Source organism: Lissotriton vulgaris, chromosome 9 (genome assembly GCF_964263255.1).
Source record: "Lissotriton vulgaris chromosome 9, aLisVul1.2, whole genome shotgun sequence".
In the NCBI taxonomy this organism is placed as follows: Eukaryota; Metazoa; Chordata; class Amphibia; order Caudata; family Salamandridae; genus Lissotriton; species Lissotriton vulgaris.
The window spans coordinates 454,605,610-454,619,683 of record NC_141697.1 but is presented as its reverse complement, the minus strand read 5'-3'; the positions used below and the strand labels follow the sequence as shown (position 1 = coordinate 454,619,683).

The 14,074-nt window shown below is 43.5% G+C and overlaps 1 protein-coding gene across 1 annotated transcript in view; it reads right to left on the bottom strand.

Annotated features, from left to right (window-relative positions):
- LOC147690262 (inverted formin-2-like) overlaps positions 1–14,074 on the bottom strand; it is a 342,433-nt gene that overhangs the window by 105,613 nt on the left and 222,746 nt on the right. The window contains exon 12 of the mRNA XM_086939469.1: positions 6,508–7,359. Within this exon, the coding sequence (XP_086795595.1) occupies positions 6,508–7,359 (852 nt within the window). The remainder of the gene's footprint in view (positions 1–6,507; positions 7,360–14,074) is intronic.

The following is a 14,074-nucleotide window of genomic DNA, read 5'->3' as shown; positions in this document are numbered from 1 at the left end:
ACACTATACAGTTTCTTGGCGCTAGAGTAAAAGGACAGTAGGCAGCTGCCTGGACAGGGCATGGAGTGCATAGCCATAACAGGGAAAAAAGAAAGTAGAAGGGACCGGGGGAGAGGAAAACAGTTTAATTGTACGCAATGCGAAACAGGTAGGTCTTAAGGAGGGATCTGAAGTGGGTATAGGGCGAAGCCCGCCTTATGTCCAATGGGAGGGCATTCCAGAAAGATGGAGCGAGGATTGAGAATCTTAAGCCTCCCCATTTCTTACGCTTGACTCTAGGGACTTTGAGTAGAGCCGAATGAGCCGAGCGAAGATTACGAGAGGGGACATAGGCATGAATGAGGGAGGTGATGAAAGTAGGACCTAGGCCGGCTAGAGATTTAAAGACCAGGCATCCCAGCTTGAATTTGCAGCGTTGAGAAACAGGGAGCCAGTGCAGAGATTTTAGCAAAGGGCGGACGTGGTGGTGCCTCGGTTGATGGAAGATGAGGCGTGCCGCCTGGTTCTGGACAAGCTGCAGACGTTTGAGTTGATAATCAGGGATGCCTATGTACAAGGAGTTGGCGTAGTCAATTCTAGAGACGACTAACGCCAAGAGGGCCAGGGTAGGAGCTTCGGTGGTGAGAACGCACGCGATTTTCCGGATTTTTCACAGTTGGAAAAAGCAGGAAGAGACAGTGGCATTTATCTGGAGTTTCATCGAAAGATCTTTGCTTATGATAACCCCCAGACTTTTGGCAGAGTCAACTGGACGACGGGGGAAGCCAAGGCTAGTGGGCCAGAAGTTGGAATACCAAGGATTGGAAGGCCCTCCGACAAGAACCCATTCGGTCTTGTCGGGGTTGAGCTTCAGGTGGTTTGCCCCCATCCAGTTGCTGATGTGACAAAGGGTGGTTTGAAAATCCGAGACTGACTGATCCGAGGGGTTGATGTTGAAGACTAAATGGATGTCATCCGCGTAATTGAACGCAGTGACATTCCTATCTCTGAGAGATCTGATCAGGGGGTAAGGTATAAGTTAAAAAGGAGCGGGGACAAAGAAGAGCCCTGCGGCATGCCGCAGGTCAACCCCACCCTGTCCGCGGAGAACTGGGATAGTCGGACCGCTTGTTGGCGGCTGGTGAGAAACAAGCGGACCCATTCCAGGGCAGTGCCCCTGATCCCAGCCTGTCTGACACGGTCGGCCAGTTTGAAATGGTCGACCGTGTCAAAGGCGGCCAACAGATCCAGGAGCACTAGGGCCTGACTGATGTTAGAGTCGGCCCCTCTGCGCAGTTCTTCCATGGCAGAGAGTATGACCATCTCTGTAGAGTGGGCGGGTCTAAACCCGGTCTGTTGAGAGTCAAGAAAACTAGACTGCTCAATAAACTAGCTCAAGATGTTAGTAACGTGGGACTCGAGCACCTTGCTGAGGTAGGGAAGGAGGGAGATGGGACGGAAGTTGCTCATGATTGTGGGATCGGCTGGCAGTTTCTTTAAGATAGGCACTACCTCGGCTGCCTTAAAAGTACTAGGGACTAGGCCAAGAGTGAGGGAATTGTTCAGGAGTGCCAAGGGGGGGGGCTGGGCAGGGAGTGAAGGCCTTGCGTAGGATCTTGGGCGGAAAGCAATCAGTGGGAGACCCTGAGGTGACTTTGCTTAGGAGAGCGGAGAAGTCCGCCTCCAGGATGAGGGGAATCTGAGTGAGAGAGTGGGGGTTAGGAGGGTAAGTGTGGGGGTCAGCGAGAGACCCAGAAGAGTCAGATAAGGGCAACACCGAGATGCTGTTTTTGATTTTTTCAATCTTCTCAACAAAGAAATGATTGAGAGAATCACAGAGCCCCTGTGAAGGGAGGGGTTTGACGGAGACCCTGTCGGGGTGAGATAGCTCCTCCACGATCGAGAAGATGTCTTTAGCTTTGTTAGCTGACTCCACAATTTTGTTTGAAAAGTACAGGGTTTTGGCTAGCACAATGGAAGACTTGTACCCTTTGAGTAGGGCTAAGAAATCTAGCCTAGCTTTAGGGGCATAATTTGTACGCCATTGGCACTCGGCGTGTCTAAGTCTGAGTTTTAAAGCTTTCAGGTCCTCGGTAAACCATTTCTGAGCGTCATGAGGGCGCCTAAGTTTGACCCGTTTGAGGGGGGCAACCACATCACTGGCCGATTCGAGCCAGCGGATTAAGTCAGAGGCTTGAGTGTCTATTGAGTCGGATTCAGGGGGAAGGGAGATGCCCACTCGATGAATTGGCTTATATCAGCTTTATTCCAGTTCCGGGCTGAGAAGTTCGCCTCCAGAGGCCTACTGGGGCAGATAGGGGCTTTAAGGGAAAAAGAGATAAGGGAGTGGTCAGACCATGCACACGGCAGTATAAGGGGGGCCGAGATCTCCAAGTTGGAAGTCCAGACCTGTTCCAGTATGTGGCCTTTCGTGTGCATGGCTGTGTTAATATGTTGACAGTAATTCAGGCCACTTAACAGCTGCTCCCGTCCAGTACCATTACAGTGTGTGGTGCCACAGGGCTCCTCCCTTAGCCCCACACTGTTCAATGTGTACATGGCGCCCCTGGCAGAGGTAGTGGCCCCCTTTAGAATCCAGGTAGTAAGCTACGCTGATGACACTCAGCTAGTTGTCTCCCTAAATCAGGTGGAGCCCCTTCCGACCAATCTTTGCAGCTGCCTGAAGTTGAACGGGGGGAAAACTGAGCTGATGTTACTAGGGAAAAAAGCCACATTTAATAACTTGACACATTGGCCTTCCTGCATGGGGCCTGGGCCCATTCCAAAGACCGAGATTAAAAGCCTCGGTTTTTGGTTGGATACAGAGTTGTCATTTAAAATATAGGCAAGAAAGACAGTGGCTACTTGCTTTGGTTTGCTGAAGACCATTCGCAAAATCCTGCCTCAGCTACCCGAAACAGCTAAGAAAACCATAGTCCAGTCCCTTATTCTATCTAGGCTGGAATATGGAAATGCGCTTTATCTAGGAGCCCCTGTTTCGCAGCGAGGCTACTTGCGGGTACCAGCCACCGCACATCAGCTGCACCCGCGCTGAGCACCTTGCATTGGCTTCCAATAAGGGAGCGGGTTCACTTCAAAACCCTTTGTCTGGGTCACAAAACACTCTACGGGAGGGGTCCCCCATCCTTTATGACATGATTAGGCCATATAAACCATCTAGGAACCTTCGCTCGAACCAGCAAAACCTTTTAGTAATTCCCAGGATTAATAGGGCCCGCACACGGGGCCGTCTTTTTTCGCAAAATGCGGCTAAGTTATGGAATGCTCTTCCTCCACTTTTCCGTCAAAAGCCTAACTTACTTGCATTTCGAAAGAAGTTAAAAACTGTCCTGTTCCCCAAGATCTAGACGAGTTAGGCTTCCGCATCTTCTGCAATCTTAATTAGTCCCAAGCGCTGGGATGCTTCCGAGTAGCCATGCGCTATAGAAGAAGAGCCTTTACAATTACAATTACAATTACAATTACAGAGAAGGCCACAGAGCAAGCACTCTCCTTCTCGTCCAGGGGCCAGCAGTTAAAGTCTACGAGGACTAGGATTTTAGAATTGTTGATGATTACCTGGGACAATAGGTCTCCGAACATAGTCGGAAAATCAGGCATGGACTGAGGAGGGCGATAAACTAAGACACAAATAAGGGGTGACACTGAGGATTCCAGTCGGAGTGCTAAGCAGTCAACCTGAGGAATAGAGGGTACGGTAAGGACAGAAAATCTAGTTGGAAGCTTGATGATGGCTGCCACTCCCCCTCCAGGTTTTCCAGAGGCCCTGTTGGCTTGAATGATATAGTAGCCAGGCGGAATGGCTGCCAAGATGTCGGGAGAGGATCCGTCATGCAACCAGGTTTCAGTTATAAACAGTATATCGGGACTGTCGGCCACTAGGAGGTGATAAATTTCCGTCTGATGTTTTGCTAGTGAGCGGGTGTTGAGGCAGCTCACTTTAAGCTCGAGGTTGGGGGGTGGTGTGAGGGGAGGGGGGTGAAAAGTGGGCCGATGAGGGGGAGAGGCCGAGCAAGCATCAAGCTCGGGAAAAACTTCTCGAGCGTGTCCCAAGCCCAGTTGATCAAGCTGCGAATGGGCAGTCAGGGCTAGAGGCCAGGGGGCATGCAGATCGAGCAGATCAGTAGAGGAAAATTGAGTAACATGAGCAGGGTGACATGCCCCATGCCCCGTCCGGCCGCGGATGGGCGCAGACGGGCTTACCTTTGGCGCGCATTCGGCGCGCAGACGGCGCGCCCGCTGCGCGTCCGGTGAAGGCACATTGAAGAAGGATGTAGGGGGCGTGGCCTCACGAGAGTGGGCGTGGCAAAATGGCTTGGCGCGAAATGGCACCGATGGCTTCCTCAACCCGCGGCAGCGCTAAGATCCGCAGCGCGGGGGTTTGTTCGGAGGATTGAAGGATGGAAAGTGCCCAGAAGTAAGTGGCAATACAGTTAAAATGCAAGCAAATACAGTGGTTTTTAAAAACAATTACAAACGATTCTCCCGGCTGTGCCTTAGGAGTGTCAATGTCCTAATGCACGGCTTGTATTCAGTGCAGCTTTATGGAGACTGGGGCGGAGTGGGCGTGGCCTCACGAGAGTGGAAGTGGCCAAAGGCTTGGCACGAAATGGCGCTGATGGCTTCCTCAACCCGCGGCAGCGCTAAGATCCGCAGCGCGGGGGCTTTTTAGGAGGATTGAAGGATGGAAAGTGCCCAGAAGTAAGTGGCAATACAGTTAAAATGCAAGCAAATACAGTGGTTTTTAAAAACAATTACAAACGATTCTCCCGGCTGTGCCATAGGAGTATCAATGTCCTAATGCGTGGCTTGTATTCAGCGCGGCTTTATGGAGACTGGGGCGGAGTAGGCGTGGCCTCACAAGAGTGGGCGTGGCCAATGGCTTGGCGCGAAATGGCTCCGATGGCTTCCTCAACCCGCGGCAGCGCTAAGATCCGCAGCGCGGGGGTTTGTTAGGAGGATTGAAGGATGGAAAGTGCCCAGAAGTAAGTGGCAATACAGTTAAAATGCAAGCAAATACAGTGGCTTTTAAAAACAATTACGAGCGATTCTCCCGGCTCTGCCTCAGGAGTGTCAATGTCCTAATGCGCTCACAGTCTATGTAATTCTTAACAACCTATTTATTGTTATACTATTTATCAACCAGAGATTGTTTTCAAGACCATGGAGTCATGGTCTGCATGCAGTGCTTTTTCGGAGAAATTACAGTTTGCTAAACAGAGTCAGAACTAAACCCCATACTTAAACATTCTGGCTATGGTCGTGTTTAAAAAAAGGGGGTAGTTGTTAGTAGCTCTGTGGATAACCTAAAGTTTATTTATGCCATACATGCTAGTGTATGCCACTCTGTTGCAGAGTTCAGACCCTTCTTAATACTGTCCACTGTATTGATCCAACAATTTTCTTTCAGTGTCAGGATCTTATCGACGTTCTTCCGTCTAATAGTGGCTTTAACCACCTAGTGCCTACCATTTCATCTCTTTTTCTGTATGTTTCTGCTGTATGTAATGGTCAACGAGTGGGGCATTGTCAACTTTAGACCGAATTCTCTGCTTCACCATTTAGGTTGTTTTCTCTATGTAAGGGAGACCACATGGGCACATAATGCAATACAACACGTTTGTGGTTTTGCAGTTGGAGAAATACTTAATTGTGGTAGTTCTTCCGTTGAGCTCAAAGCTTTTGAGATTACTTGTTGAGGTACATGCTATGCATCCATTACATTTAAAATGACCTTTTATTGGTGCCAGTTGTTTCATGTTATCCACTATGTTGGTTGCTGGTGGTTCATGTTCATGGACCAATCGGTCACTTAGATTTGGACCACGTTTAAACGCGAACAGTGGTTTTTCTGTTAATCCAGGTATTGTTGTAAGTAAAGACCAGTGTTTATTTACGATCTTCTTGAGTTGGTTTGTTACAGTACCAAATGTTGTTACACATACCAGGAGTTTCTGGTTTGATTTCTGTCTGATTTCAAGAAGGGCATTCCTGTTGTACCAGGCCCTCTTCAGCGAATTTTTCAAAAGTTTGTTTGGATAACCTCTGACTAGCAGTTTCTCCTTAAGTATTTTTGCTTCCTTGTAGTAGTCAAGCCGTTTGGTACAGTTTCTTCGTAACCGAAGAAACTACTCAAACGGCAAGTCATCCCTTAGAGCCTTGGGATGATGGCTGTTGTATTTCAGCAATGTATTTATTGCTATAGGCTTAGTAAAAAGGGTGGTGTAAAGGGTGTTATCTTCTTCTACATTGATTGTTAAGTCAAGAAAGTTCATCTCTCGGTTATTACCCTCTATGGTGAATCTAAGATTGGGATTTTTGCTGTTCAACCAACTATGGAATTCACAAAGGAGTTATTTACTTCCTTTCCATATTAGAAGGACGTCATCTATGTCTCAGTCAACATGAAATGTTGGCTGAGAAAGGATTGAGTGAGTGATAGATAGATATATTTATGCTCAAAATCTGCATTATAGATGTTTGCTATGTCTGGGGCATAAATTGCACCCATAGCAACTCCTTTGAGTTGCTGATAGAAGGTTTTTTCGAAGTGAAACAAGTTCTCCCAGAGGGAAATTCTGATGCAATCAATATTAAACACAATGTGAGGTCTCAGTGCCTCTAGAAGTTCCTCTATTATAGTCAGCAATTCATTCTGGGGGATATTGGAATATAAACTTTCAATGTCGATTGATACCAGAAGTTCATGATTAGGGTCAAAATCATGGTTTTCAAGTTTGTTGATTAATGTGGTAATATCCCTGATGTATGTATTAGACTCCACAGCAAATGGGCTGATAAAGAAGTCTAAGTATTGGGCCAGAGGTTTTAAAATTGAATTGCAACCCGAAACTATAGGTCGACCAGGGTGAGTCGCAGCATTTTTATGGACTTTTGGAAGAATATATTTTGCTGGCACAGTAGGCGATTTTTTCATTAAAAATGCAGCTTCCTTTTCACTTAGCCAGCCTCCTTCGAGACCTTGAGTGCTGAGTGATGCAATTTCTTTCTCTAATCTATTGGTGGGGTTAGTTGTGAGTTCTTTAAAATTAGTCTCAATCTTAAGTTGCTTTAGCATTTCAGCTTTGTATGCTGTGCGATCCCATAATACTATTCCTCCACCTTGATCGGCTGGTTTGATTATAGTGTCAGTTAGTGATTCTAGATCCTTAAGTGCCGCCTGTTCATGCTTGGTGAGATTGTTTTTCACAAAAGATGATTTCATGAATACATTTTCAATTTCAATGATCACTGCACTTTCAAAGGTCAATATTTCTTTGGCCACCATGGTGTTTGGTGGAAAGAATGTAGATGGATGGTGAAGACCTGTGACGTCTTTTTCAGCAGTAGGAGATTTTCCTGAGAATACATTTTTTAACCTAATCAACCTAAAGAATTTTTTTAACTCCAGCTTGGTCTGAAATCTATTGTTCCTGTTGGTTGGAACAAAAGAAAGTCCAGCCGACAGGACTGAAATCTCAGCTTCAGCCAATACATGATTTGATAAGTTGAAGATCGGAATTGTAGTTTCATAGTTTATCACTCGTAATATTCGTTCCGGGTTTCTCTTTGGCCCAGAGTGCCAAACACTAATACATCTTCAATATATACTCCTGGTTTATCTGTTTCATTGTCAAATAAATTCCAACAGAGAGCAGATGTGCACTTTAAGTGTGATCACTGTGAGCGCATTTGGACGTGAAAGAATGTCCCCTGTTTAATTGCTTAACTTTGATTGTTTTCCTCGGTTAATAATTTAACAATAACACTATGCGGTGAACACGCTGGTACGCGGCAGTATGACGGCTTCTTAACAGTTGACACCAGTACTATAGGTGAAACTTGCAGTAATTGATATAAGTTAGGTTGATGAAACTTTGTATACAACTGTCAACATTCTATGAATAGGGCCATGTCGATGTCCGATAAAAGGATAACTCCATTTAGAATATGCTAATTCTTTCAATGGGATTAAAACAACAAACCATTCTAACATGGCCGCCTTTAAGCAGCTTTTGCCTTTTGCTTTTTTGAAGCATCCACATGGAGTTAAAAATCACTTAAACTATTCTTAAGGCACTCCAAGTACCTGGTTTACAAAACAGATTAAAAATATGAGATCAATCAGTGTGTGATTGGTAAGTCATTTATTTAGTTAGAATTGTTTAAATGGCCTTTTAGGACAAGATGCCCTTTATTCTCATTCATAAATTAGAACAAAGACCTCGCCTGACTCGTAGAATAAACATCAATGAGGTTCTTTAAAGACTCCTTTGAACGATAATTTCGATAAGGCAATAAGCACCACTCTAAGATGGCCTCCAATCAACAGTGATTTTTCACTGCCTTTAAATACCGCGTGGCACGCCGGTTCAGTCGTTTACCGGTTTGGTGTACCTGTATCCAGAACCCGACTGACACTCCAACGTTGACTCAAGTGCTCTTTGTAGGTAAGCTGCTACACAGAAACAATCCTTCGTTCAGAACACGCGATAGCTTGAAGCTGACAAATACAGGCAAATAATTTAAGTTATACTACCCATGCTTCAAATTAGGTACCTAGATTTTTCATATGCAGAACACACTTTGTAAATTATGGAAATTTGACCTCGCTTTTACATTGTATTCTAAATGAATCACTCCTTAAATGCGGCATTTTTTGTAATTTTTATAATTTAAAATAGCTTACACACGCTCGGTTTTGATATGCACATAGCTTAGTAACCACGTGTATTAATTACTGCTGTAACTGAGGTCTAACAATTGTTTTGAATCTTACAGATTTAAATACATAAGAGAAGGAAATTGACTAAAGCCCAAGGAAGCCGTCTGGAAGACGCGATACCAGAGGACTCGGGTAAATCTCCCGAAAGGAATATCAATGTCATCTCACTTTGAAACTGTGAGCCACAATTCTGATGCGCTAAATTTTGTATTTTAGGAAACAGAGTCGGCAAAAATCTAATTCAACTTAGAGCAGTGGGATTTCAATCGATTTTGTCTTTAAGTAAGTTATACACCTGATAGAAAGGAAGTAACTTGCACCTTTCTAGAGATAGGTTTGAATTGTAATACGCTGGCTGTTACATTTCAGAAAACCTTGACAGCTTGTTCTACACCAATTCCTGCTATTCTTGCCATTGACAGTCTCTATAAGTAAGTTGGACTCTATAAGGGACCTTTGACAATAAAGTACTTACAACCGGCAGGAAAAATGTTAACCAGATGCAAGAATCAGTTTTAAGATATATGAATTACAATGTCAAAACAAAGTATCTCAGACTAAGCGGTATAGATATGATATTTAAAATAGATGTGTTTCTTCAACCATTGATTAGACAAAAAAGTAATGAACATGACGATTTGCAATGATAAATAAGTATACATGACTAAATGGCATATTTCAGATGTCCATAAGGGATGTCTTTCAGCTAACATTTAGCTATAGTCTGCACACAGGTAATATGCGTTTTTGTTCTTTTAAACAGTGAAGACGGGATAAACAAAATATGATGGTAATGTATTGCATCATGTCTTTATAGGGGTCACCTTTACAAACATATGTTGTCCTGAAGAAGGTCTTGGGAGTAAACATAAGACCGAAAGGTCGACTGTAAAGTCCATCTCTTGGCTGGTTATTAACAACGCATTTGGCTTTCACTATAAGAACTATAGGAGTCATTTGTCATTGATCTAGTTTGATTGGACTTTTTATTCAGATTTTTGTTAGGACAATTCATTTATCCCCTTGACATTTGAATTTTTGATTTAATCTTCAAAATGATTGTACCCTTTGAATGAATTTTCTTACATATATAAAAGAATCTTTTGATATAAAGATTACCCATGTTGCTGCTTTTTCATTTGATTTTTCATTTGATTGTTCATTTAAATACTCACAAAAAGGTTGTTTGAGATAAATGATGCACAGATCCCAATGAGGTCAAGTCAGATAAATTGATATTTGAAATTTCTTCAATCTGACCTCTGTAAATTGTTTGACCAAAACAAATTCCCTTGCTGGTATTTTCTAGTTTGCATTTCCTGCCCGAGCTTGCAAGGGTATATTGGGTCACCCACCATTCTTAATTTATTCTTTTAGAAAGTGGGCAATAACCTCTTAAGCTCTGTGCCCCTCTAGACAGCCGCATACAAAGGGAGCTTAGATGTGACTTCATGGGCTAGCCACCTCCTGATGACCCATACTGGACAGGATGGGAAGGATGAGAACTCTGCCAAGAAGGACTGCTGTGCATCTGAAGCACTCCTACTCTGCTGAACTGCTACTTTGCTGGATTCCTGCCTTGCTGCACTGACATGACTGCTGCCTCCTTCCATCCTTGCTGTTGTAAAAAGGACTGGACACACATCCCTTGAACCCAGAGTGACTCCTAGGATTTGCTGGCTTGCCTCCTGTTCTGAAGGTTCATGGACATCGAAGACTTCCAACCACCCAGCAACAGCACCTCGATTCTGCCATCTGCGAGTCTTGTCCTCCCAAGTGGTGCCAACCCAGCCCTTTGGAAGTGGGTATAGAGATCGGCTTGTACCAAAATCCACACATCGCTGCACCGCTTGGAACGGGTGCATGTCCCTCGACGACAACACGCCACTGCTGCCATAATTAAGTGCATTGCTTTACAGACTGTGTGGCACATTGTCTCTATTTCAGACGCAACTTTGACTTTGCGCGGCTCATAGCCATTGCGGTGCCCACATCCTGAGTATCATTGGTGAGGCATTGCCTTCACTGCTCCTCGCATCTTCCTCGATAATGCAAACAAGGTACTTTGCAATGGGCCAAGGTTGGTTCCTGTATCTGACCAGTGCTCCATCGCGTTAACTTGAACTTTCAAATTTGTGCCGGTAAAGTGCGACCAGATAGCAGCGGTTGGCGTTTTATGCTTTTAGGCACTACTTTTCAGTTTAATCTTTAAAAATTCATAACTCCGGTTCTACTTACTGGATTTTTGTCATTTTTGTTGTTTTGGTCTTGGGTTGTGCATTAAATGAAGCTCTATTTGATCACCAGGTGTGGTATATTTTTGCGTTTTCACTGTTTTAAGTGTTGCACACATGCTTTACACATTGCCTATTAAGTTAAGCCTGACTGTTGAGCACGGTTAATTTAGGGTGTGATTGTGACTTACCCTGAATAGGATTGTGATTCATGCTTGGACTAGGTACAAATGTCTGTGTTGGAAAAGCCTAGGATAAATAAAGAGTTGAGTTGAGTGCCTGTAAAGCCCTGAAAAGCTGGGTCTCGGACTCTCAAATATTTCCCCCTTTACCAACTTATGAGACATTCTGGGTAGGCTGCATAGAATATGCTATTTATATGCTTGACCGGATACAAACGTTTTGGATGAAGAATATTTGACTAACAAGCCTCTTATCCTCAGAATGTATGGGATGCCAGAATGTGACTTCAGTTTCTTGGTGCCTGCCTTGTTAGAAAATTCAAAACTCTGAATCTCAACTTAAACCTTCTTAACAGGTTTCTCCACCTCAGGGTTCTCCTTTGGATTATTCACTTATTCCTTTTCTCAGAGAACTATGGCAATCAAGACTTTTGTCTATTCCAGCACGCATTTGGTAAGTCTATTTGTCTTGGTCTACCTAAGAACAGTATAGCAAGGTTTTAGTGTATACAGTGCTAATGCTGCAATAATTCTCCTTTATTTAAAGCGACCTGACCAGGTGTCGAATGCTATACATCAGCTCAATCAACTCTCTGTGAGCGAGTTCCTTCCTTTTAAAGGTCGAAGCACTAATCCCAGGAACTTAACTTTCTACACAGGAAATGTAATAAATATGTTCATCTGGAGCCTCTGAAATCCATAGATAGACTCCCTTCAAAATCGATAAATTCAAATTGAAAAAAATTGGGTGGCATAGCATTTAGAGAGTAAGGAGTTCTCTCATGTAAGTCTGTTTCGTTAAGATTCATAGCAAGTCAATGAACATACAATTTTTTGGGAAAAAATGTAATACTGGACACATCATCACCTAACACTTTCTTGGTAATGTTTTTCTGTATGTATCACACTTATTTTTTAATTCTTTATAGCACCAGGTATTTCCATTCAGGGTTTCCTTCAAAAATATCATTTTTATAATAGGAAAATTCTCTACATGTCCTCACGCATCACAGGCTTTAAGAAAGGTTTGGAAACTCCTCTTCAGCGAGGTACACAGACTGGTTCCTCTTTTGTGGATTTTAAAACTTAGTAGTCTGTGCACCTATCCCCTTTGTTTGCTCCTGCTCTCCAGACCACTACTAAAAAATTATAGTAAATGAACTCTCTAGACTGGGTTGGATGTAGGCATGGGATTGTGGTGTAGACAATTTTAGGACATGACCCTTCGAGAGTGCTTATAAGTTGTTGTTTCACTTTCTCAAAATTATGTGGAAACGTGGGTAACTTGTAAAAAGTAATATGCATTGGTAAAGTCACTAGGGCGTGTTTTCAAGTCTAGCCTACAGCTAGCTTTTAACCTTTCTTTGTGAAAGACATATTGCACTTGCCATAGGTTGAATATATCAATCTCATTTAATTTGTTCTTATTTATTGGAAGGCTTACCCTCTCTTCTAAGGTTTTTCCCTACCCACCGCTTATTTACCATACGTGTGATTGGATAACTTGAATCTATTATATCAATGGCACCCCACTGGGTTTCTGTCTTCTTCACACTTCCTCTTGATGCCATGGCTCACTCACTCTCACCCTCACTAGAGACTCCACAACGGAGAGGGTGAGGAGAAGTGACACAGGTAGGGGGAGAGGAGAGAAAGGCTAGTGGAAATATATGAGCGAAACAGACCGAGGGGAGAGCGATGCATCGTGGGATCATTTGAAGAAAAATAAACTCAGGGAAACACAGACAGACACATGGTGAAGCACGGAGAATAAGAGAAGCAAAAAAAATACAGGAGTAAACCAAGGCAGACTTTACTTGTGTGGTTCCAGGCTGCTCTGCTTAGTCGCTGTTACCCTCACCCCCGACTCCTCCTGCCATCACTGTTACTAGTGATGTGCCAGAATTGAAGGATCAGGAACATCGACATGCTCCTTCAGCAAGCCCATGCTGTTGCACTTCTACACATATAAACAATGTGATTGTCAATATTCACAGACAATTCATTGGCCAATCACCAGGCATTTACAAGAAGTTTCAAGGTGATTTGCCAATGTGCAGCAATCCCAGATTGTCAGTCACTTTAATGTTTGTCAACACAGGCTGCACTAAGTGCACACAGATGTATTTACATATGCACTTGTGCTAAATGACCTCAGTTGTGCAGATTTGCAAATGTAGGGATCTGCAGCTCTGCTTCATATGTGCAGGCATGTTCTCATTTGCCCATTAGGGTTTCCTGGTACTTAATGCCAGGCACCTAATCAGCTTGTTGAGCAATGTGACAAAGAAAGGAGGAGACAATTTACTTAAGCAGATATCTACCTGAGCCAAAGTGGATATTGAGAAATATGGTTTTGTATTTTACTTGTTCTCTTGCAGAGCTTGTTTTGTTTATGATCTTCATTTTGCATTGTGCAGAATTTACACATTTAAGAGATTATGAATTTCAGTTCAAGACATAGGATTCAAATTGGGCTTCAGGGTGGGATGCCCTGTGTTTGAATCTGGCCTAGAGACAACTTTAGCATTCAAGCCGGAATCATGTGAAAAAGAAGATCATGAATAAAATACGAAAAACGAGAGGCATTGGGTCAGCTGTCATCGGCAATTGTCATTCAAATTTTTCATCCATCTTCCATAGGCTATTGGCTGTCTTGCTCTGTGAGTGAGGACATTATGCCTATTTACATATGCAGGACCACTTTCAAAAACATGCACTCCAATGCCAGTGTTGATAGGTAAATACTTTGTTTTTAGTTATTCATTTATTTCCACATTCCTTAGCCTAATTGTATTTTTGCATCATTGTGTTTTCAAACTATGGCCTCATTATCTTGGTAAAATGTGCTTGAAGTTGTACAATTGCGATTGAATATACCTTTTTTTTATAACTGCCAGGAATTCACAAGGTGAGAACCTACACATCTGTAT